The sequence below is a fragment of the Sapajus apella genome, unplaced genomic scaffold (genome assembly GCF_009761245.1).
Source record: "Sapajus apella isolate SASKATOON/1434 unplaced genomic scaffold, GSC_monkey_1.0 scaffold5, whole genome shotgun sequence".
NCBI lineage: Eukaryota > Metazoa > Chordata > Mammalia > Primates > Cebidae > Sapajus > Sapajus apella.
This window is the reverse complement of record NW_022436945.1, coordinates 36,658,080-36,684,979: the sequence shown is the minus strand read 5'-3', so window position 1 is coordinate 36,684,979 and position 26,900 is coordinate 36,658,080. Positions and strand designations below refer to the sequence as shown.

General features: G+C 37.4%; 1 protein-coding gene across 1 annotated transcript in view; it reads right to left on the bottom strand.

Annotated features, from left to right (window-relative positions):
- ATP10D (ATPase phospholipid transporting 10D (putative)) overlaps positions 1 to 26,900 on the bottom strand; it is a 106,308-nt gene that overhangs the window by 33,165 nt on the left and 46,243 nt on the right. Inside the window, exons 6-12 of the mRNA XM_032274098.1 lie at positions 23,662 to 23,768; positions 23,247 to 23,378; positions 22,712 to 22,839; positions 22,338 to 22,590; positions 9,135 to 9,373; positions 3,839 to 4,027; positions 108 to 717 (exon numbers count right to left, since the gene is read on the bottom strand). Coding sequence (XP_032129989.1) covers positions 108 to 717; positions 3,839 to 4,027; positions 9,135 to 9,373; positions 22,338 to 22,590; positions 22,712 to 22,839; positions 23,247 to 23,378; positions 23,662 to 23,768 — 1,658 coding nt within the window. The remainder of the gene's footprint in view (positions 1 to 107; positions 718 to 3,838; positions 4,028 to 9,134; positions 9,374 to 22,337; positions 22,591 to 22,711; positions 22,840 to 23,246; positions 23,379 to 23,661; positions 23,769 to 26,900) is intronic.

The window sequence follows — 26,900 nt, the reverse complement described above, 5'->3', positions numbered from 1 at the left end:
TGAGATTAATCCCCAAATACCTATTTCTTTGCCTTTATAAAGCCATCGAATGTGGTCTTTTAATCTCCAAGATTTTCAAATCACTACCTCACCTTTTATAAACTTACCTGGGGAAGCCGCTGACAATAACTCCATGATCACAGAATCAGCACCCTTCGTATACACCACAACTTGATTGGAAAGGGGGTGCCGGACCACAACGGACATTCTTTTTCTTACTGAGTCAAAGGGCAGGATGTGTAGAAGTTGAAATGTTAACGGTCCCAAAGCAGCAAAGTCCACCATGACCTGCTCTGGTGTCCGGGACTGTAAAGTGCATTGGTAAGCCCTGGCGGCATACACTAAGGCTGCTTCATCTGGGCTCTCGGCCTCGTAACACAGGTTGCAGGCCAATGGCTGTCCAGGGAGGGACTCCACCTTGCCATTCAGGAGGCCTCCATCACTGTGTTGTTTCTCTGTTTCTGTGCAGCAAGCTGAGCTACTGGAGCACTGGGGGATCTCACGCATCTGGGAGACCTCTTCCTCCACAGGCGAAGCCAGTTTCATTCGACTAAAGAGAGGGAGTCTGCTCACAAAGGCGTTCGGAACTCCAGAAGATGGCTCTTTCCCACTGGTAAGTGATGGAGAACTTGACCTTCGAACAGACAATCTCTGGAAAAGATTTTTAATCTCTTCCAAAGACTTAATGGGCATCCCTCCCAGTGAAGGGTGTCTGATCTATGAAAGACAATTTAGGAAGGTCTCAATACAGTCAAAAGCAGTTTATAACACCTTTGAAGGCAAACTGAGAATAAATTAGATACAAAAAGAGTTACCACTCTCTTAAATGGCTAGCAGCCTGTTCCCTATTTACAACTACCATTGAAAATATTAATAAAAATAAAAATTTGTGTTTTTATAAATATTTAAATAATTTGATTTTTATTAATATTTTAAATGTTAACTTAATACTTTGCTAATATTTTAATAATATTAAAATGAATAACATACATTCCTACAACCATTTAGAAATACATTTGACAACTGATAATGAAAGATATAAAATGCTAATATTGCTGGCAGTGGACATCATTCAGTGATTTTTTTTCCTAAAGAAATAACTTGAAATACAGAAACTCCATAATCGTTATTGTGTGCATCCTAACAATAACAATTTTAAAATTATAAGCAAATTAAGTATTCAATAACAGCAAAATAGACACATCTTGAAATGTTACATAATATTTAAAAATAAAGCTTACAAAGTCTATAGGGCAATATCGAAAAAGCTATAGACTAGCGTAAAAAAGTAACAAATAAGTAATAACACTCATAACAAAAATACCAGAAGAAAGCAAATCAAAAGATTACAAAACACATTTTTCTCTTTTATTTTCCAGATTCTACAAAGTTTGTTACTTTGACTTTTAAACAGACCAATAAGCAAAGTAGCTTCATCAAGAAGTGTTATCAATATCATAATGTGAATTTGAATTTCTATTTTCATAGTACTTTTTCTATTTGTACCCTGGCTTCTCTTAAATCGTAACTTTCATCAGTGATTAAACTTAGAAATTCACACTAATCATGGAAGACCAATTAATTGGAGGGAAAAATTTTCTCATTCAGAAATGCTCAAGAAATTAAAAAGTTTTCCCCTAAAAATAACTAATTTTATAATAATTTGAAGGTCTTATGCTGATTGATTTTCAAATTTATTAGCAACTCAGAAGTGAAGCGTAAAACCCAATCACAGATGAGGCTTCTATATTTCACATGAATGCTGAGTAGCTACTTATTCACTGCCTTTCTATCATTACCTTGAAATATTATGAGGCTTAGACTCTTACATGCTTCAGAGATTTTCTTTCAAGCAGTAAAATATATTCTTTGGGAATAAGGCAATAATATTTCTTAAAAGGAAAACACCAAAAGATGCTTACTTTGGAAACAGATTTATTAGAAAAATTATGTGGCTGGGGGAAAGAACAGCTTTATTCTCTAACTGCATAATCACTTTTTCAAAGAGCAACTTCCTGAAGGCAAAGCCTTGTAAAAATACAGGTCCCGATAAAGCACAACTTAATTGGAAGTAAATTATTTTTATGTTAAAGTTGACCAACTCTGAAGCTGCCAAAAGAAAATGAACTGATGGAAAATTAAATTGAATTGGGTTGTGCTGCAAATTGAATTTTAAGTGTGTAAAAGGTGAGACAGTTATACACAACGAGGCTAACACAGCAAGTGGTGAATCACCAGCCTGTTAAACAGGCTTTCCTTTTCATTAAAAATGAATTTTCCATGAATTCTAAGCTACAAGTAGACTTTAAAAATCCAGCTTTTTTTGAGGGTGGGGGGAGCAGGTGTAGTGGCTCATGCTTGTAATCCCAGCACTCTGGGAGGCTGATGTGGGAGGATTGCTTGAGCTCAGGAGTTCAAGACAAGCCTGGAAAACAGAACAACATCCCATGTCTACAAAAAATTTTAAAAATTAGCTGGGGATGGTGGCAAACACTTGTGGTCCCAGCTACTCAGAAGGCTGAGGCAGTAGGACTGCTTGAGCCCAAGGCTACAGTAAGCTGTGATTGCACCACTGTGCTTCAAGCTGGATGACAGAGTTGAAGCCCTGTCTCAGAAAAAAAAAAAAAAAAAAAGAAAGGCAGGACACAGCAGCTCACATCTGTAATCCCAGCGCTCTGGGAGGCTAAGGCGGGTGGATCACCTGAGGTCAGGAGTTCAAGACCAGCCTGGCCAATATGGTGTAACCCTGTCTCTATCAGCACTACAAAAATTAGTGGGGCATGGTGGTGGGCACCTATAAGCCCAGCTACTCAGGAGGCTTAGGCAGGACAATTGATTGAACCTGGGAGGCGGAGGTTGCAGTGAGCTGAGATCATGCCACTGCACTTCAGTCTGAGAGACTTGGTGAGACTCTGTCTCAAATAAAAAAAAAAAAAAAAAAGGAAAGAAAAATCTGGATTGGTAATGTACTGGATTTTACACTGATTAAATCTAACTCAACTGGTATGCAAAAAGATACATTATCATTAAACAAGAAATTGAATCCAATACTGTATATTTTGATTGATATACTACATATGATGTTGGAGGTCTCAGAAGCCTCAAAGAAAGCTTCAATTTGGCAAAATAAGGCAAAAACAACTGCTCTCATCACTACCTTCTTAGAGGCATATAATATGGTAACACTGAGCTATCTATATTTGCTAGGTTCAAATCCCATCTCTCCACAAACCTGTTTTGTTACCCTGGGAAAATTACTTAGTCTCATCTGTAAAATGGAGAATAGTAGGGTAATAGCATCTAACTCAGGATTGTTAGGAGGATTAAACTTGTTAATACCAATAAATCCCTTAGACCAGCAGTCCACAACCATTTTGGCACCAGGGATCGGTATTGTGAAGACAATTTTCCACTGATTGGCTCGGTAAGACTTCAGGTCATCAGGTATTAGTTAGATTCTCTGGGCATTAGTTAGATTCTCATAAGGAGGGCATAACCTAGATCTGTGCACGTGCAGTTCATAATAGGGTTCACAATCCTATGAGAATCTAATGCTGCTCCTGATCTGACAGGAGGCAGAGCTCCCTGGCCCTCTCCTCCCCTCCTGACATGCAGACTGGTTCCTAACAGGCCACAGACTGTTACTGGTCTGCAGCCTGGGGGTTTGGGGACTCATGACACAGCCGTGGTAAGTGCAGAGCACAGAACAAATGCTAACTAAATGTTATATAGCTGCTATTATTTATAATTTTTATCCATATATCAGGCTCAGTATAGATACATTTAAACCCAAAATTCTCTTCTGGAAAGTGACCCTTGTTTGCATTAAAGACCTTACCTTTTGTCGGGGTTGGTTAGGAGCAGAAACCACTACTGTGTTGCAAATTGCCAATGCAATGAAGAAGTCAATGATGTACAAAGTTTCCAGTGGTGGATTTTGGATGGTCTCATCTAGTGGCATAAAGAGCTGGGGTGTGATCTGACTAAATTTGTCTAAAAGCCTGGTGTCTGGTACCACATCTGTTTCCTGAAGATCCAATTAAGACAGTGTGTTGTTATAATAAGCATATAAACATTAGTTTTAAATCAACATGAGAAACAACTTTTATAGCCAAGATCTAAATGAATCATGAGATAGTGAACTTGATTTTTCTAAAAACAATTCTAATGTGTACTGTGTCACGGGAAGTGAGAATAGGAAAATAAAAGATATAAAAATAAATGGAAAATCCAGAATGCACATTATCAATGGAAACCATCTTCACTATTAAACAAAACAGGAGTTTAGTTTCCACCAAATCTAGTTGAGTGTTTTCTCATTTTGAAATACATAATAGCAGAGATACACAGGATTTTGTTATGGCAGCCTGAACGGACTAAGACACTATTTCTGTCGTCAATTCAGGGAAGCAGGTGACTGCATGACTTAAAGGCTGTGCTGTGGCTATGAGAATGGAAGCAATTCTGAAGTTGGCCCAAGCTGGAGGTGAGTGGGAACAGAGTGTGAAAGTGGGGTTGTGTGGCTCTGATCAGCAAAACTATGCTGAGAAGTACTGTCAAAATAGAGTGGGAAAAATCTATAAAGTCAGGACCATAGAGGACCTTGAAAAGCACCATAAAACAATATACATGACAGAGCCCAGAAGATTTAAAGAAAGGTCTACATACAAAGAAGCTTCAGGCATGGATCATTCTTTTGCTTTAGTTGGTCCAACTAAAATAGATGAATAGGTTAATTTCTTTTATTATTATTATTATACTTTAAATTCCGGGGCACATGTGCAGAATGTGCAGGTTTGTTACATAGGTATACACATGCCGTGGTGGTTTGCTGCATCCATCACCCTGTCATCTACATTATATATTTCTCCTAATGCTAACCCTCCCCTAACCTCCACCCCCTGCTATCCCTCTAGTGGCTAAGAAGTTAGTCGCTGAATTGAGGTGAAGGCATAGAGTTACCACATGAAATTCTTATCTGCATGACTGTATCCGTAGCTGTTTCTCCCAAGATTCAAATCTTCCTTATGAGACTCATGATTACATTATTAACTTTTGCTCTTTTTTTCCTGGTTGTCAGCTTCTGCCTTCTCTGAATGTCTTAACTTCAGAACCAGGCTCAAACCATCTTGCTTTAAATGATTCCTTACCTATGTATGGAATCTCTCCCCAGAGAATTTGGAAGGCCCATTAAAATAAGGACCATACCATGTTGATCTTTGGATCCCTAACTCAGTACTTGACACATGGGTAAGCAATAAAAGTGTATTATCATATGTTACTATCATTTGCTAATTTCATATCACATAAAGAATGAGAGAGAAATAAACAGATGAAAAAGATGTTACTCTTTGGAAAATAAACACGTTTCCTCCCACTGGGCTCAAGTAGGTATCTTTTTAATATTCAAGAAAATTTATACTTCTAATCAAAGCACAGATTACAGAGTATGATGCAGACAGCTTCCCATAATGTAAACAGAGCCTTATTTGGTTTCCTGATGAGAGTCTAGTAACTTTGTTCTAGTCATGCATGGTAACTGTCTATCTCATTTACCCTTATTCCTATCATGCCTTCCTACTAAGTTGTAGATTTCACGTTCAGGTTTACTCCTTTATTTTTTTTTCCTCCCTCCTCTATTTAAATTCAAATTAAGCAAGCAAAAACAGGCCAAAACTCCCTTTTCCTTCTAATAGTGTTCGTTGAATCTTTCGAATGGCTTCCATATAATTTAAATGTTAACTTTGTTTTAAAAAAGAGAGTAGCATCAGCCCACTATAATTGTTTGTGCAAAACTTAGAAAAACCCACAACTGAGTAATGGACAAAGACACTTTAGATGGGATTTAAAGTTGACCGATGAGCTCTAATACTCTTTTTTTACTCCTCCCTGATTCCACCCGTACCCAAAGTTTTTCATTTCATTGCCAGATGCCACTCCACTCAGTTTAAGGGTTCACTACTCCACCACTGCAACTTTGGTTTAAGAGTGGACACAAATAACTTCTATCGCCACCACTCCCTCCCCACTGATTCCTAAACAGCAGAGTCCTGAAAAAAAAGACAAAGGTCAATAACCAAATGCTGACAATTTCTGCTGCATGCCATGTTCTCCCATGACCCTGTGGTTCTGAATGTCTGCATGTACCACGTGCTGTCAGCTCCAAATGCCTTTCCCTCCCCTTCTAATCTGTGAACCTCTCTGCTCACTATTTTAATCCTAAATTGTAGGTCTTCTGGGCAGCCTTTCTTAATCCTTCTTCACTCCCTTAGAGTTAATCACTCTCTTCTTTGTGGCCTTACTATAGTTTGGATTAACTACTATGACTACATCTTTAATACAGGACTATAATTATTTGCTTATATGTCCATCTTCTCTACCTAGAACAAAACTGAAGGCTGAAGCCATGTCTTAATCACTTTACATCTTCATGCCCAGTATTGTGTCATGCCTTCCATTAATTCATTCATAAATTTATTATCCCAAAAATATTTATTGCTGATCTGTGGTATCAGGCACCCCTGAAGAGAAGAGGAGTACATAGAACAGACAGGATCCTGGCTTACATGAAACTCACATTCTACCTGGGGGAGACAGTAGATCCAAAACAATCCCAACAGCAAATAAATAAGGTGCCTTTATATTGAGACAGAGAGAGACAAGGGAGAGATGGAATGTACCTGGAACTAGGTGGCAGAGAAGGCTTCACTGAGAAGATATTTGAGTTGAGACTCAATGACAGAAAGGAGACAGCTATACAAAGATCTAAGAGAAGAGCATTTCATGCAGAATAAAGAGTATACTTGTTGAATGAAAAACTCCAGAGGATGAAAGACAAATAAACATACTGGCTTACAAAGTAAAGGTCTCTATTTCTAAAAAGGCAATATGAACCCAGGGTTCACGGGCCTCAGTGACATTCTAATGCCCAAAGGCTGGCACATCTGCATCAGCAGCCTGCCTAGCATCCTCACTTGCTGGCTCACAGCTCGCCTCCTTTGAAGGGTGCCATCTTACAACCTTCCACTCTTAGACATCACAACTCTCAGAATGCCTTCAAGCTGGTGTTCTTTACCTGGGCTCCTCAGATGGGCTTTTAGAATTTTATATGATGTATTTGCAGATGCTCATTTTTCAGATCAAAGATTATATAGCTTTCTCAAAATAATCTTTAGTCCTCAAAAAGGATAAAATCAACTTGCTTAGACAAAGACTGAGAAATAATCTTATATATTGAGGAAGGCCGGGACCTTGCTATTCTATATATTAAGGGTATGGTTTTGCAAAACACAAACAAAACAGTGGCAACAATAACAGCAACACAAGAGCATCCATATAATCAGCAATGACATTGGAGTATAAAGCAAATGAAAATAAAATGTCCCAGATGAAAAGACAGCCTGGTAAGTAGCTTCCTTCAACAACCTTTAAAGATACTTAATTGAGAACAGACATGCCAGAAATTGTGCTAGATGTTGATTCAAGATGACCAAATCCTTCTCTCAAGGAGTTAATGGTGAAATGCCAGAGGCAGAAATAAGGCCAATGCCATGTGGATGAAGGGACATAGGAATGGTATAAACAGAGCTCGGAAGCTGAAAGAAGAGAATCTGTGAGTCTTCAGAAAAGGAGATATTTAATTTAGTTCTTAAAGAAATAAATATTTCACCAGATTTGGTGGACAGAGGCAGAATATGAAGAGACAATATGTTTTAGACAACGTACATTGTATCTACAAAGGGACAAAGACTTTAAGCTAAGAAAAACCAATTATTTGTTCCACGAAGAGGGTGAGGTTTGATCAGGAAACCAATAAGCTGTGGCACAGACTCACCTTATTACCAAACTGTGCTGCTTCTGTCTAAACAAGAGCCAACATGTTCTTACTTTCAGGGGAATGGAAAATGAAAAAGTTCAACACAAGGATAGATAAAAAGACAAAATATAAGAAAATATATTGATAGAAAATCGAAGAAAAATATATTTCTGATATGGCCTTATAATGAGTATACAGAATGAACTGTGTGCATCCCTTTCTTCTTCCATTTCAAAAGTTGGAGAAACATTAAGTCTTGGAATCACTTGACATATGGCTAAGATAATATAATAGTTTTTATATTAGTGCCACAGAAATGAGATGAACCGAAATGATCACTCCAGTTGCTGTAATTATGCATTTGTTGACAATTTCAGAAGAGCCAGGATCCTGAGAAGCTCAAGGTCTTTCCAGGACAAATGAGACCCCTGGGGTCTACTCATATCATGTCTTTACTATGAAAACCATACAATAGATTCAATGTAGAAACACAAAGCTTCCCCAAAGCTGATTTATTCTTGTGATGTCGCCTATTTTGGAGGTATTATCAGTCTGGTGGCTGGGAAATCCTCATCTTGGTAAAACACAGGTATAAAATGTAAAAGGCAGAGAAGGAAATCGAACTTTTATAGAGGTAATTTTAAATACAGCAAAACTTTGATTTCTAATTTTTTTCACGCAGCATCTTTCCCTCTTTTTCCCATCTTCTGCATGGTCCTCTAGTTTTTCTGGAGTAAAATGAATTTGTTAATGGATGTGACTAAACAGTTCGTGACACTTCCCACTGGAACTCACGAACACATCCTGCTGAACTCTGAAATGGATATATTAGAAAATGACCATCTGGAGGCTAGGAATGGGGAAGAAGCCACAAGTTTGATGGGATTTGGAAGATTACAGAGCGATAAAAAGTAATTCAATGTATTACATGGCCTATGAATGTCCCTATAAATTACACATGGTTATCTGTCTAGGAGATAACTCTGGTAAGCTTTGCTGGGTCTGAGAGTGAGCCACAATTCTTAAACCAAGGCAGCCTTCTTCAGGCTCACACATGATCAGCCCTGACCAGAAACATTATATATTTTTTCAGAAATGGTATACTACTTCTCAACATTGAGTTATTTTTTAAAAATAGGATAGTGTGATATTGTTTGTTTATACTTCTAATTATGTGTAGGGATCTTGCTGAGCTTCAATCACGTAGTCTCTTATAAGGTAGAAAATACAACAGAGTTTGACTCTATCATAATTACAGGTCTGTTCTTTCACCAAACATTGTGGGTGTGCAAGATTCTAGTCATGCATTCACACTTACAATGGGGCTACTGAAAGCAGCCTGTCTGGAATGAGGCACTTCACTGGCTCCTTCTCCACTTCCTAGATTAACAGAGCTCCCAGCAAGATGATTTGAGGGCTTATTTCCCAAAGGCCCATTATGAACTGTCCCGCAGCTGGGGGCTCTCGGTTTTGCCATATTGCTTACGGAACCGCTGAGTGTGTCTGTGAAATCTTCATCTTCAGAGACAGCTTCCTGATAGGACTCCAGCCTCTTGGCTGTGGGATAAAAAGCACGCTGAGTCAGCATCTGAGAAGAACCACTTACAAGTTGAAAGTATCAGGCAGTTACTTAAGCAGCCATTTCACACCATCTCCTCACCTTTCAAACCTGGTTGCCAAGGCCTACCTCTCATACCCTTAGTCAATGAACTTACCTTATACCTCACTGAGAAAAGGAGAAGCAATCAGATCAAAATTCCCTTCTTTTTCCGTCATCGAATCTCCCTATTTATCTGCATCAGTACTCATACTCTTGGCTTCTCCTCCTCCTACTGTGAACAAAGCATCGCTCTTTGTTTCGGACACAAACTCTCCACTTGTCATCTGAATCTCACCTCTCTGAACTCAATGTCTTCACCCTTACATCCTTCCCTCTTTCACTGACGCCAATTTCTCTTTAGGTAATTTCATGGCTTTCTGTCCCCATCTCCACTGACATTGCTCTTGTAAAGGTCACCAATGAGCTCCACGTTGTCAAATCCAATGATCGTATCCATCCCTATCTTACATGAACCCTTAGTAATAACCAACAGACTTGGCCATTCTTTCTTTCTTGAAATGTCTGAGTTTCTCTGATACCATGCTTACCTGTTTTTCCTCCTACTTCAATGGCTTTTTCTTCTTAGTTTCTCCTGCTGTCTCTTCCTTTTGGCCCTCAAATACTGGAGAGTTGCAGAAGTGCCTTCCCTTCTCTACCTGCATCTTCCTTGGTAATCTCTTCTGGTCCCATCTTTGAAATGACATCTATATAGGCATAAACCTGTAATTTCAACTCTGACCTCTCACAGGAGTTCAGACTCATGCATCCAACTCTATTCTTGATACCCCCACTTGGGTGCTCATGAGGCTTTTTCAGTAGATGTAGGTATGGCTCACTCCCTTGCCTTTTATACATCTCTTAACACGTACCCTTGTCAGTGAAGACTTTCTAGATCTGACCACAAAATTTATAATAGATCCCATGCCAAGACCTACCACCATCTACACATACTTATCTTATTTATTTTATTTTTTGAATCATCCAGTAGCATATAACATTCAAAAGGGCAGAGAATATTATCTGTTTTGCCAACATAATAATCTCAGACTCCAAAGCAGCAGTTGATAGGTACTATCTTTGTAAATGAAACTTAAGGAGTTAACGCAGTTACTTTAGCCAGAAATCTAGAATTCTCCTTAATTCCTATCTTCTTTTTTTTTATTCCTATCTTCTTTCTTATGTTCAAAGTGTCGCTAACATCTGTCCTCTATACATCCAAAAAATACCTCAAATAACTCTACTTCTCTCCATATCCATCACTTTAGTCCAAGCCACCATCATCTCTCAACTGGACCAGTTCAATAGTCTCATAACTGGTCTCCTTGCCCCTCTGCAATCCATTTTTCAAATAGTAGCTAGAGAGATCTTCCTAAAAAATAAAGCAGATCAGATCACTTGCTGCATAAAATGCTCCAGTAGCTTTACAATTCACTGAGAATAAAATCTGGACTCCCTATCCTGGCTTATATAACTCAAGATGATCAGAGCCATGCTGACCTACCTAACTTTGCTTCTCCTTCTACATGCCCACTAAAATCCAGACTCACTGGCCTTCTTTCTTTACTTTGAAAATTAATAAGCTCGCCCCTGCCTGAGGGCCTCTTTACCTGATGTTCCCTCTGACTGGAAGTCTTTTGTACAGAATTTCAATATTATGTCATTCAGATCTAAGCCCCAATGTCCCACTTAGAGAGGCCTTGCCTGATCCTCCAGCTCAAAGTAGCCATCCAATCATTTTATGTCATACCACCTTATTTTAATTTTCTACCAAGCATTTATCATTATTTTTTTTTCTTTAGTTAAAAAATTAGGTGCAATGGCTCACGCCTGTAATCCCAGCACTTTGGGAAGCCAAGGCAAATGGATCATGAGGTCAGGAAATCAAGGCTATCCTGGCCAACATGGTGAAACTCCATCTCTACTAAAATACAAAAAATTAGCTGGGCGTGGTGGCGCACACCTGTATTCCCAGCTATTCACAAGGCTGAGGCAGGGGAATTGCTTGAACTCAAGAGCAGAGGTTGCAGTGAGCCGAGATTGCGCCACTGCACTCCAGCCTGGTGACAGAGCAAGACTCCATCTCAAAAATAACAATAATAATAATGTATTTGTGACTATTTTCTCTAACAGCAGCTCTGTGAGAGCAGAGGCCTTGTCTGAATTTTTCAGCATTATATCCTGTGTCTGGAATACAGATAATCAATAAACACGTGCTTGTTGGATTGTTAGCTGTCTCTGCTCAGCCTAAGTCATCTCTGTTCATCTCTGTTTGGCCTGAATAAAGTATGGCTTCGGGTAAGTTATTCTATAAAGTGAAGAATGTTCACAACATATTCTATTTATTATAATAGCTTTGGTCTGTATTTTTTTTTTTAAGAGAAAGAAAGAAAGAGAAAGAATAAAAAAAAAGAATGAAGGAAAGGAAGAAAGAGGAAGAAGAAGAGGGAGAGAGAACAGGGGTGTTGCTTTATTGCCCGGGCTAGAATGCAGTCTAAAAATAGGTATGCCTGTAATTGTGTTTAATAATAGAGACATAAAAAAAAATGAGGGAAGAAAATAATTAACAAGCAGCCAACCGATATTTCATTTAAACCTGTAAATAGGTGTGATGTAGTACTGATAAGAGTGTATATTTTGTGTATTTAAGTGGAGAGTTCTATAAATGTTAATTAAGTCTACTTGTTCCGGATCTGAGTTCAAGTCCTGAATATCGATGTTAACATTCTGTCTCATTGCTCTATCTAATATTGATGTTGAAGTCTCCCACTATTATTGTGTGGGAGTCCAAGTCTCTTTATAAGTCTTATACATCCGGGTATTCCTGTATTGAGTGCGTATATATTTAGGATCTTTAGCTCTTCTTGTTGCATTGATCCTTTTATAATTATGTAATATCCTTCTTTGCTTCTTTTGATCTTTGTTGCTTTAATGTGTATTTTATCAGCAAAAATTGCAACTCCTGCTTTCTATTTATTTATTTTTGCTCTCTATTTGGTTGGTAAATTTTTCTCCATCCCTTTGTTTTGAGTCTTTATGTATCCTTGCATGTGAGATGGATCTGGATGTAGCATACCAATGGGTCTTGGCTTTTTTTGCCTGTCTGTGTCTTTGGATTGGGGGATTTAGTCGATTTAAATTTAGAATTAATAAAGTATATGTGAGTTTGATACTGTTATTTAATGTTGGCTGGCTGTTTTGCCCATTAGTTGATGCAATTTCTTAATTATGTTGATGTTCTTTATTTTTTGGTATTTTTTAGAAAGGCTGATACTGGTTGTTCCTTTCTATTTGTAGTGGTTCTTTCAGAAGCTCTTGTAAAGCAGGCCTGGTGGTGATGAAATCTCTGAGTGCTTGCTTGTTCACAAAAGATTTTATTTTTCCTTCGCTTATGAAGCTTAGTTTGGCTGGATGTAAAATTCTGGGTTGAAAGTTCTTTTCTTTAAGGATGTTGAATATTGGCCCCCACTCTCTTCTGTCTTGTAGGGTTTCTGCTGAGAGATCTGCTGTGAGTCTAATGGGTTTCCCTTTATGGGTAACCTGACCTTTCTCTCTGGCTGCCCTTAGTATTTTCTCTTTCATTTCAACCCTGGTGAATCTGGCAATTATGTGCCTTGAGGTTGGTCTTCTTCAGGAATATCTTTGTGGTGTTCTCTGTATTACCTGGAGTTGAATATTGTCCTTCCTTACTAGGTTGGGAAAGTTTTCCTGAATAATATCTTGAAACGTATTTTCCAGCTTGGATTGATTCTCTTCATGACATTCAGGTACACCTATCAAACGTAGATTAGGTCTTTTCACATAGTCCCATATTTCTTGGACACTTTGCTCATTCTTTTTTATCCTTTTTTCTCTAATCTTGTCTTTTTGTTTTATTTCATTAAGTTGGTCTTCGACCTCTGATATCTTTTCTTCTACTTGATCAATTCGGCTGTTAAAACTTGTGCATAGTTCGCGAAGTTCTCGTGTTGTGTTTTTCAGCTCCATTAATTCATTTATATTCCTCTCTAAGTTGTGTGTTATTGTTAACATTTCGTCAAACCTTTTTTCAAAGTTCTTAGTTTCTTTGCATTGGGTTAGAACAAGTTCTTTTAATTCCCAGAAGTTTCTTATCATCCACTTTTTAAAGCCTGCTTCTGTTAATGGAACACAGTCTTTCTCCATCAGGCCTTGTTCTGGTGCTGATGAGGAGCTGTGGTCCCCTGTAGAGGGAGAGGCGTTCTGAGTTTGGGTATTTTCAGCCTTTTTAGGCTTGTTTCTTCCCTTCGTTATAAATTTATTCATCTGTGGTCTTTATAATTACCGTCTTTATAGTTGGGTTTCTGAATGGATGTCCAGCTTGTTGATTCCCGGCGCTAGAATCTGAGCAACCCACTGTGCCGGCCAAAACAGCAGCTTTAAGATTGATGGTGCTTTTCTGACTCTGCACCAAGAACCGCCGCACCAAGGCAGCGGCAAAACCACCTCACCCGCCTCAAGAGTCGCGCTGGCAAGAAGTGGGGACCCTCTGCTGGAAATCTCCTGGTGCGTGAGCAACAAAAATTGATCTGAAAGTGTGGCATCCTCTCGTCCTCTGCGCTTTCAGTGGGAGCTACAATCCCGAGCTGCTAATGATTAGCCATCTTGGATCTCTCTCTGGTCTGTATTCTTTAAGGGCAAGAAGAGGATAAGGGTCTATGTGGTGATCCTAGATTCTAGTACCAACTCTTTCAAAGACTAAGTGGCTTTCAGCAAATCAGTTGCTGTTTCTGGGTCTTTGATTTCAGAATGAAACATTTCGGAATGAACAATTTGGATTCCGTGACTTTAAGATCTTTTCCAGTTCTGCAAGTGTCATTACATAGTCTGCCTAAACAATATGGAATGTTTCCCAGTATGACCTCCCAGCTTCAGAAACTGGTTTACATATTATGTCCCAAAGATTCTTATCTCCTCCATTTTCATCTATGCCTTTGCTTGGAATATTCATTCATGTCCTTTCTATTTATATAAATCCTAAACATATTTAGGATTTCAAATGCCAGCTCCTCCACAAAGACCTCTATAACTATACTGGCTCTTACTTATACCACTCATTGGGAATTTATAAATTACATGTGCAGAATGTTACTATGTATCAGGCATTTGCTTCATTTAATCAATATATCTCAGCAGATACTAATTTGCCCCATCTCCAAAAAAAATGGTACAAATTAGTCTTAAAATCAGTTCTATTAGACTCCACAGCCCTATGCTTTAATGTTTCTGAATCTACCTCTATATGTTAACAGGGCCAATTTTTAACACATCGCCAATATTCCCTACTTAATTTCAATGAGTCCATGTTTTGCCATTTAAATAAAAATTTATTAAATGAATAATAAATGCATGAATCAATAGACATGTGAATGAAATATCCCCAATATTAAGGGAAAGTTGTGGGGTAGGGGGTTAATATTTTTTGAGGTCCTCCTTTTATCATGCATCTGGCTAGGTCATATATATGCAATGTGTGTGTATATATATTATACATAATATAGATGTACACATAGTACCTTTTTATCTTCAAAATAATGCCACCAGGTAGAAACTATCACTGCCCACTCTGCAGATGAGGAGATTAAGACCCAGGGAGAGTAAGCACTTCTGCCATGGTTAAACAGCTAGTTGTGAGTTGTGGGTAGAGCTGGGAATTCAATTTAGGTCTTCTGCCCCCAAAGATAGCATATTACCCACTACATTGTAGCCTCTCAGCAGTGATTTGTATATAATAGGTTGGCTCAGTGGTTCTCCACATGGAGTGAATTTGTCCCCTTGGGGTTTGGCAATGGCTGTAGACACTTTTGCTTGCTACAACTGGGCAAAGCGTGCTGCTGGTATTCAGTGGGTAGGAGGCCAAGGATACTTCTAAACATCTTACATGCTCATGACAGCCCCCAACAACAAAGATTAATCTAGCCCAAAATATCAATAGTACAGAGACTGATAAATCCTTGAGTAGCTCAAGGAATTTACTGATGACGTAATACCATTTAAAAAATATAATACAGAAGTTTCCCCTTATTCACAGGGGATATGTTCCAAGACCCCCAGTGGATGCCTGAAATCATGGATAGTATTGAACTCTAAATATACTATGTTTATTCATATACATACATACCTACAATAAATGTTAACTTGTAAATTAGGCACAGCAAAAGATTAACAACAATAACTAATAATAAAATAGAACAATTATAACAATACACTGTAGTAAAACTTATGTGAATGTGGTCTCTTTTTTTCTCTCTCAAAATATCTTATTTTAGTTTACCAAAGGTAATTGAAACCATGGAAAGTAAAACCACAGAAAAGGGGGTACTACTGTACTTCAAAACGCATGTAAACATGAAGGCTGTATTTAATGATCTTGCAACTTCTAGCCATCACTGGGGAAATCAGTCATCATGCAACTATATAATTAGTACAGTGCCAGGTAGCTCAGCTGTTACTATAGGGAAAGCTCGTTCAATCGGTACAATTGCAAAAGTGGAATCAAGAAGACATGAAGTGACTCAACCTTTCATCATTTTGCGGAAGCTATGAAAAGGAAATAGGCTGGGCCCAGTGGCTCAGGTCTGTAATCCCAGCACTTTGGGAGGCTGAGGTGGGAGGATCACCTGAGGTCAGGAGTTCGAGACCAGCACGGCCAATATGGTGAAACCCTGTCTCTACTAAAAATACAGAAAATTAGCTGAATGTGGTAGTGGCACTTGTAATCCCAGCTACTCAGAAGGCTGAGGCAGGAAAGAAGCTTGCACTCAGGAGGCAGATGTTGCAATGAACCAAGATCACACCCTACTTTACTCCAACCTGGACAAGAGTGAGACTTCTTCTCAAATAAAAAAAAAAAAAAAAAGGAAATAGACCAGTAAAGTTACAATGTGATTCAGAAATGGAGCGAGAATTACGGGCTCAGTGACAATTTTATAAAAATTAGGTATGAGGCCAGGTGTGGTGGCTCACACCTGTAGTCCCAGCATTTTGGGAGGCTGAGGTGGGCAGATAGCTTGAGCCCAGGAGTTTGAGACCAGCTGGGAAACATGGCGAAACTCTGTCTCTACAAAATTAGCCATGTGTGGTGGCATGCACCCATAGTCCCAGCTACTTGTGAGGCTGAGGTGGGAGAATCAATTGAGCCCAGAAGGTTGGGGCTGCAGTGAGCTGAGATCATGCCACTGCACTCCAGCCTGGGTAACACAGTGAGATCTTGTCTTAAAAAAATATATTGTATGAGAAACAAAGATTTATTATCATATTGATAAAACTTATCCAAATGGTTATAACTTTTAAAATTTCTTAGTATTTCTTTAATATATCTTAATATTTATGTTAAAGTAGATTCTAAAATAATTTTTAAAAAATGCCTCAAAGCAGGGCAGGAATTCTTATCTTCTGCTTCATAAGAAGAAACTTACAAAGTCTGTTATTTCCTTTGTCTGAAGATAGGTATTGAGATAGGTACTAAATTATCTACTTTATTACTCTTCATTATTTAATCCCCAAACTGCCTTTTCTTCCCATTCCCCTTTTCAAATACCCAGTAATCTGCCTATAGCCTGTTACTTGCATCAATTTGATATATGGAAGAAGTGGGTATGAGCCTGTGGAACAAAAAATTTATCATACTTTCAATGTGCTCTCCAAAGTGCCCAAAACAAGGGTGAACAGGATTCAGATGAGCTTCTTTCAACTGTATTATCAATCCTCCATCAATCCTTTCACTATGAACTAAATCTGCAAACATTTCCAGCATTCCAACTTTTGCCTGCTTGTAAACAACACACTCAGCTAAACCTCCTCCAACTGTATCACCCATGTGTCCTTAATATGCAAACTTTTGTCCTAAACTAATTCCCCATACATGTCCAGCATTCCAAGAACTTGCAATATCCTACCTTCAACATTCCAAGACTTAATCAGTGCAAAACTCACCTCCAATACTGACTGCCTGAAAATCAAAGCAAGATGGAACAAGAACACTGACTTTATATCTTATGATAATGAACATGGTAATTTATGTTTACATATCTGCCTCCCACACTGGACCATGAATTCCTTAAGAGATAGGCCTATTTCTTATTTTAACAATAATTACAACAACAACAACAACAACAGTAACAACAGCTATATTTATAGAGAACTCATTTTAGTTCAACCATTGTGGAGGATAGTATGGCGAATCCTCAGAGATCTAGAACTAGAAATTCCATTTGATCCAGCAATCCCATTACTGGTTATATACCCAAAAGATTACAAATCATTCAATTATAAAGACACATGGACACATATATTTATTGCGACACTGTTCACAATAGCAAAGGCTTGGAACCAACCCAAATGCCCAACAACGATAGACTGGATAAAGAAAATGTGGCACATACACACCATGGAATACTATGCAGCCATAAAAAAGGATGAGGTCATGTCCTTTACATGAACATGGATAAAGCTGGACACTATCATTCTCATCAACTGACACAAGAACAGAAAACCAAACACCACATGTTCTCACTCACACACTGGGGAACATCACACACTGGGGCCTGTCAGGGGGTGGGGGGCTAGGGAAGGGATAGCAGAGGGTTGGGAGTTGGGGAGGGAATAGCATTAGAAGAAATACCTAATGTAGATGACAGGGTGATGGATGCAGCAAATCACAATGGCATGTGTATACCTACGCAACAAACCTACACGTTCTGCACATGTACCCCAGAACTTAAAGTATAATATAAAAAAGGGGACTCATTTTGTGTCATTTGCTGTTGTAAATTCTTTATGTGATTATCTTCTCTTATTCTCTTGACCATCCAATAAAATCGATAGTGTCATTGATCCTTTTTATTGAGGCACAGAGACATTAGATAGTTGTCCAGGGACACAGCTTATAGGTAGTGGAAATGGGATGCAGACTCAGGAGGTCTGATGCCAAAATCCTTGTTCTTGGAAAGTGCTCAATGCTACTGCCTCCATGTAAATCAGATTCACAAACTGTACATCATAAGGGCATGCTCTGGACAAGCCAAATTGATGGACATTCTACAAAATCTCAGAATAATGCCACTCAAAACTGTTTAGTTTATCAAAAGGAAAGAAAATCTGAAAAACTGTCATCTAGAGTAGTCTAAATGAAGACTGTTATGCAGTATCCAAGCGAGGAACCTGGGACAGAAAAAGAACATTAGGTAAAAATGAAAGAAGTCCAAATAAAGTATGTGATGATAACAACAGGGGAAACAGCATGAGGGCAGGCTGAAACGCTCCAGGATATCTTTGTAACTTTCCTGTAAATCTAAAACTATCCTAAATTTAAAAGTTTATTTTTAAGAAAGTCATTCTCTTTAAGCAGTCTTTTAAAGGAGTGGCTTATTAAAATTTTCATATGCATATTAATCACCTGGAGATATTGTTAAAATGCAGAATTTAATTGAATTTCTGAAGAGGGGTCTCAGCTTCTGCAGTTTAAAAACATGCCCAGGTGTTGCTGATGCTGCCAGTACAAGGGGCACATTGCAAAGCTGGAAGGTTTTAAAATACACAGTGGTGTTGTCAGATGTGTTTAGTGCAATTGCATGTGTAAGAGGTTGTTTCCAAGCAGCAGTATTCTTCACCAAATTATCTCCTAGGCAACACTTTTGCAGAAAACCCTAAAGGACTGGCCATTAAAACACAGATACACTGTTAAAATAGTTTTCACTTCAGTGAAAATATGTCTCAGTATTAATTTCTAGAGAGAACTGGTCTCCACTAGTGTGTGTGTGAGTGTATGTGTAAGAGAAAGAGAGAGAGTGTGTGTGTGTTTATGTACACATGTGCCTAATTTTAAACCATTTCATAAAAAAGACCAGAAGCTCTGGGTGTGTCTATGGTAGAGAAGTGGTCATAGGCAAAGTTCGCACCTCTAGAACTATGGTTCTCAAACAGGTAGCTTTTCAATTACAGTTCAGTCAGGATAGCATTTGATTCCCAGTCAGTTGGTATCTTTTCTGCATGAGGAGGCATAAACGAAAAGTACTCACTTGGGCAGGGATATGTATGTTCAGTGACTAGAGTGGAAGGGGGCTAGTATTAGCTCTTTGAAAAGTTATGAATATAAAATTTTGTGTTATAAATACGAAAAAAGTAAAGCAATGCTTCTTACTGTGTATTTTATGAAACATTGCTGCTGCAAGACACTTCCTAAAAATGGGGATCTATGGTCAAATAATTCAGGAAAACACCTCACAAATGCACTATGGAGGTTTAGCATGGCATTGTTTATTAATATGATTCCATTTTATTGAATAATGATTGATGAAGTCTTAAGAAAAATGGTCATAAAAGTAAAAGCACACTGTGATGACATTTCTTTTTAAAAAACAAAAACATAAGTGTATGTGTTTGCACACATACATATCTTAAAAACAAAAACATATATATGTGTGTGTGTTAAAAAGACCCCAAAAGTGCATTAAAATGCTGACAGTCATCTATTCTATTTGGTGTGGGCTAGTGATTGCTTTTAAATTTTACTATAAGATGACACATAATGCAAATTCAATATGATTAGCTGCATTTTACATGTGCGTGATGATTACATAATAAATACTTAACATTTTATCCCTTACACTCACAAGTTACAAAAGTTGACTTAAAAATATATGTACCTAGGAGAAAATATAGTATGTATTTTAACAATCCCAGGCATGATGGGATGTCTAAGTTCAACACTACCATCAGAAATCATAGTATTCATAATAACTGACAAATTTATATAACAAAGATCTAACGCATTTGATAAGAAGAGACACTGGAAGCACAGTTTAGAGACTGTGGTATACAGAATTCTAAGATGGCGCCGAAGAGTCCTCTCCCCCATGGTAGATGCACCTTGTGACTATGCTATGATTAAATTATGCTATGTGGCAAAAGTGGAAGAATTTTGCAGATGTAATTAATCAGCTGAGTTTGGGTAATCTAAAAAAAGACTATCCTAGGTGGACGTGATCTCATTAGGTTAGTTCTTTAAAAAGGAGTCAGGGCTTCCCTGATATCAGAAAGATTCAAAACGAGAAATTCCGTTGCTGGCCTTGAAGAAGCAAACTGCTTTGCTGTGGTGAGGCTGTGTGGCAGGAAATAGCAGGCGGCCTCTAGGAGCAGCGAATAGTCCCAGGATGACAACAGCAAGAAAGCGTGGGCCTCAGTCCCACAACCTCAGTACAGTGAATTCTGCCAAATACCTGTACGCTAAGCAAGGATAAGATCATCAAGATCACAGTCCCAGCAAACAACTCTATTTCAACCTGGTGAGAGACCCTAAGCAGAGGAGGCACTTACCCTATACCCAGACTCCTGACTTACAGATACTGTGAGACAGCATGTTTGTGTTGGTTTAAGCCATTGTGGTTTGCGGTGATTTGTTATGTGGTTATAGAAAACCAATACAGTGATAAATAATGAATCAGAAAAATATTTGTCACATATAGAAGTGAAGAATAATATAACATCAGGGATGATATCCAAAGCATTTAAGAACTTGTTCTAAATGAGTACACCAATGAACATCAACGCTGGCCACAGTCTAGACTGAGCATAAAAGCTGAACACTAACCCTGACCTTAGATTAAAAACTCTCCCACAGATTACCAAGAACAAGGAAAACCCATTTAACAAATAGGGAAATAATACAATTAATTTATCAAGGAAACTCAAATGACCAAAAACATACAAAACGTTAAAGATCTCATTACTAAGCAGAGACAAATTAAGACAATGAAGTGCTAACCTGCCTATAAAAATCACCCAGATAAAAAGTTGTAACTTCATCCCATTATGGCTGGGTATGAAAAACAAGCATTATTTTTCTGGGTTATGGGAATGTAAATTACCATATTTTAGAGGAAAATATTTCTTATAAAAAAATTGAATAAATATATATGTACCAAGAGGCATAATGCATGCTGAATTTTATTCATCATAATTTTAATCTTGTTTATCTTCTTGTCATAAATCTACGGTACATGCAATCAGGGACTCATGTCACATATTGGGAGCTCACAAAATGTTTGGTGAATGAGTAAGTGATGTTAACCGCAAGCGCTTTTATATTAGCAAACCAAGTGGCCACCATTAAGCATAGCAAACTATGTTTAACCACATATAGTAGAACACCATATTCTTATTTTTAAGTTATATAAACTGACTTAGGAAAAATTCCATAAGACACTGTTGAATAAAATAAACAATTTACAAAAGTAGTACTATTATATGTTCTAACTCATGAAAGGGAAAATGTATAAATATATATGTTCACATATAAAGAAATATGCATATTTACCAAATTGTTAATAGTGGTTAACCTTGGGAGAGTAGGGCTTTTAATTTGTTTTGTCCACTACTATGAATTAGTTTCATAGGAGCACCTATTTCTTTTATAAATTGAAAAATTAATAAAGTTCAACTCTTCAAAGGAAACTTGGAATTTATAAATTTACTTCTTCAGAGTCAGAAGTTCAGCTCGTTTTGCTTAAACTAGGTATTCTTAATCAAGCACCAATGGATACCTAGGGGTCAAACAATGAGGCCTGTAATCACTTTGGAATTATTTCCAAAATATTTTTCAAAGAAATGGTCCATAGTTTCATTAGCTTTTCAAAAGTATTTATAGTCCAATATCATTTTCATCCCTCCTTTTACTCAACTAGTAATTTATTTCAATTTTAAAGAACTCATGGCAGTAGACTCCTTGACTTTAACCTACTAGCTTTCGAAGGAACAACAGTGAAGCTTAAAGCCCACCTGGAAGCATTAAGTACCCAATGCTTAAATAAACTACTTCTGTGTCAGAATTGTCAGACATGCAACACTTAAGTGGTTTCTAAAAAAGACCAATGCTAAGGTTGGCTTTCAGGAAAATCCAACACTCACCATTTTCTTCATGGCAATAATCAAATCCTGCCACGCTACATCTTCGAAAAACCATCTTATTCTCAGTGAGGGTTCCCGTCTTATCAGAAAAGAGGTACTGAATCTGTCCTAGATCCTCCGCGATGTTCAGTGCTCGGCACTGAACAGTAGAATCCATTTTCTCATTGTAGAAATCCACATCATTTTGAATGAAATATATTTGTCCAAGCTTCACAATTTCGATGGAAACATAGAGAGAAATGGGAATCAAGACCTAAGAAGATCCAAACAAGTTTTAAAATGTTAAAGTAGGTTAAAGAAAGGATGTGAAGCTGAACATAGCTGGTTAAGCAGCAAAGATGTTAACATTCTACCATAAGCTTAATAAAAATTACCTGTAACAAAATGATCATGGTCCAAAACATATAGAATCCTGCCAACAGTGGTGATATGATATGTCCATCAGGCTCGGGGATATTGAAAAAATGCATCTTTTCATACCTGCTCAACCAGATTCCATGACCTTTCAAAAAATACACAGACATCAAAAGGATGCTAAATATATAGCATGCAAACAAAAAAACTTTATTCCTGAAGGAGAGGGAATGAGAGTATTCATTTTGATTCAACACCAATTGTTTGTTTTTGGAAACAAAATTCAAATTCAAAAGGTTATACATTCTTCCGTCTCACTCTTTCTCTTTAAATCACTCTCCAGGTTTCTTCAGTACTATGGCAAAATATGAATTAATATAGTCAGCATTAATATTTTACAGGCCAAAGGATGAAAGAGACAAGGATGTGAGGAAAAACATTACTGACAAATAAAATCCACCTTACCAAAGTAAAACATTCACAGATATCATATTGAAATAAAATACTTTAATATCTTGCTGAAAAGATGTCAGCAAATAATCAAATTTTACCTACCCACTGCTCCAATTAAGCACATTATGACCAGAAGCAGGACACACCAGAGGACATCTGTGTTTGCTCTTCTTTCTAATTTGCTGCGCTTATAGCGTGGCCCACTGTTGTTCAGCATTGCTTTGGTTTCATGGCCTACAAAGGATGTGCAGTATGATAGAAAATGTACAAATTAAAGCCAGGAAGCAAATATCATATTTAAAAAACTCTCTGACAGACAATTTAATAAAACACAGTTACATGATCTATTTTGTCAGTTTAATCTTCTTTTGTGATTCATTTAGAAAACCAGAGACCAATAATTAAGTTTGTCAAGACAAAATTTCCTTTCTGCCTTGACAGACTGCCTTTTTGAGTTGAAAAATGTTAACTTGTAGAAAAGCACAAGGAGACAATGGAAATTAGGAACATAACCAACCTGCATAAACCACAATGCCCACAACAGCTTCCGTGTTTCTAATGGTGCATCCTCTAAGCAACAAATTTTCTTTACTGAGACCCACGCGTTCTTTGTTGGAATGTTCTCTGTAAGAAAGACAGCATACAGATTCACTTTTAAATAGCAAAAGTGGGGATATAAAAATAAATCTCATGGCCCTTGAAGTAAAAAGGCATTTCACAGGAAAGGTTTCAAATTTCTGGCCCATTTACTTTGGTTATTTCAGTTACTTGCTTTGTTGTTGTTGGTTTTGTTTATGGACTTTTGGGTTCAGGGATACATGTGCAAGTTTACTACATAGGTAAATTGTGTGTTGCAGGGCTTCGGTGTTCAGATTTCATTACCCAGGTGATAAGCATAGTGCCTAAGAGGTAGTTTTTTGATCCTCATGCTCCTCTTACCATCCAGTTTCAATTAGGGTTTCGTGTCTATTATTCTTATCTTTGTGTCTATATGTACTAAATGTTTAGTTCCCACTTATAAGTGAGAACATATAGTATTTGGTTTTCTGTTCCAGAATTAGTTCACTTAGGATAATGGCCTTCAGCTCCATCCATGTTGCTACAAAGGACATGATCTCATTCATTTTTATGGCTGCATAGTATTCCGTGGTGTGTATATAGATCACATTTTCTTTATCCAGTCTACTGCTGATGGGCATTTAGGATGATTCTGAGTCTTTGCTATTGTGAATCAGTTACTGCTTTGTGAATCTGGGAAAATGATGCAACAAGTTTCTAACTATCACTGTTTTCAATGGTAGTCATTGTTTGTCAACTTCTTTTACTATAAAAAATATTCCAAGCAAGAATCCCACTTTTCTAGTACAAATATATTTAGGATAACTTAGTAATTGATGAGGGAACAATTTCTGATAGAGTTTAAAAATTATCATTTTCAATTTGGATGAAATCAAGAACCATTCTAGGCAATGATAATCAGTGGCTGCTAAAAATCAATGTTTAAAAGGCTGATGGGAACTTTATAATCATAAGACAAGGCTGATAACACCAATCTTACAATGGGACAAGGAGACATTGTGGGCTTCATGATTTATGGGAAAGGAAGTCATGGCCCCACAGGTGCTTAATCAAACCTCTATTAGGTATTTCAATCTGGGGTCTATGGCTTCAGAGTATCTTTGAAGCCTTTGAAATTGTATTCAATATTTTTTGTGTGTGTGTATGTATGTGTATATACATGTTTGCTATTTTCCAGGGAGAGACTCTGTTTCTTTCATTGGAGTCTAAAAATGTCCCTTGATAGTTTACAGATAAGATGGCCAGAGAAACATGTTAAATATTACCACAAGAATGCAGTTGGCCAGATCTAAAACATGGTAAATTCTACAGGCAAAATGACCTGCTTTATTCAGAAAATGAATGATGTAGGGGAATGAAAGGGGAAAGGAGAGGAAGCCCAACCCAAGGAGAAGGCAGTCATCTTAACCTAGGATGTGATAAATTCTGTAAGCTCAATGACTCCATTTATTGGGAGAGGAAATTTAGAGACATGTCAATCATATGCAAAGTATAGATCCTGGTTAGAATAAGACAACTATCAAAAAACATTTTTTCAGAAAATTGTAGAAGTTTGAACAAAAGCTTGGTATTAAATGATATTATGGAATGGTTCTTAATTTTTGTTAGGTGTGATAATGCTACTGTGGTTGTGACTTATTTAAGACCTTATCTGGTATAAGTAAAAGTATTTATGGTGAAATGACACAGTGGAGGGGTAGGAAAGGAAGTGGAAGCACGGATGAAACAAAGATGGAAAAACTGTGAAACAGCCAAGGTTGAGTGTCAACACATGGGTGTTCATTATACCTTTCTTTTGCTTTCTCATGCTTGAAAATTTCTGTAATAAACAGTTTTAAAATTATTGAAGTAATTGTTTGACCAAATTGTTACAGTGACAAAAATACAGAGCAACATCACTGGAATATTTAAATAAACAACTAAAAAGTAACGGTTTTCACATATTTTGAAAATGTCCTTAGTTTCAGTATTAAAATTAGTTTTTTTTCTAAGCAATAAACTTCAATTTTAAAGTTATTGCTTGTTCCTTACATATATAAAAGTTGTCAATATTAACTTTGTTATCTGGAATTATAATTAAAATAAAGTAAAAATTATTCAAATAAGGTTTCACACTACAAAGAAATAGGAAGACAGATTTGTCATTCACTCTCATACTTTGTAAAGCACTTTCTTCTAACAAGTATATGTTTACATTCCTTCACATATACAGGCTTGTACACAAAGAGATGGTAAAAGCTAGATGCATCCCTGAGTTTAAGCTAATTCAACTTTTCTGTTTTACAGATGAGGAAATTAAGTCCCAACATTCACATTTCCATATAGCATTCCCAGGGAAGCATCAGCCAGTCCTCAGCAATGTGGCATTTTTTTTTCCCTAGAGTCCTTATAGGAAAGAATTTAATACATAAACTAACTGATTCCAAAGTTCCTCAGAAAGTATTAAGATATTTTTTTCTCCTGAAATCCTTATTTTTCACCATTAAATCACTTTGCAGTATCACTATTAGACCAAAGTTCAGCTCCTATATTGATTGCACTTACTGCAAATTCCAAAAATGTCCTGTATTTTACATGTGTCTGATAATTGGCACTCATGGTATGGAACCTTCAGAGTTTTGTATGAGGCAGTGGCTGTCACATACAGCTTCCATGAAACATCTATTTACTATGTGCCCAGCACTCCAAACCAGATGCTAGAAATAGAAAAACAAACATATGCAGTCTGGATTCCCATGGTCTAAGAGGAGGTAACTGAGGTAGAGACATGTAAGTGTAGTCAAAATATGATAGACAATACGATAGGAATCTGATATTCAGTATACAGTGTAGTCACAAATAGGGAGGATGTCAGTTCTACCTTAGAGCATGAAGATCAAAGAAGGTGTCATATAGACAGGTAGCTTGAGCATCTCAATTTGTGTTTAATTTTTGAAAGCAGGCCACAAAACAGGAAAAAAAAATAAGGAGCTAGTTTAGTGGATCAAAATAATTCTACAGAAAATCACTGTATCTACCTAAGCTGATTCTCGTATTAAATGCTTCCCTGTCAATGGCTGATGGCAGCTCTCAGGATGGACATCAACAGAACAGACAAAGGCCCCTCCAATCACTAGGGAAGGCAGAATCTGAGGATTCTCGGAGACTGGCCACTTCAGCAGTCAGGACGTGATAATC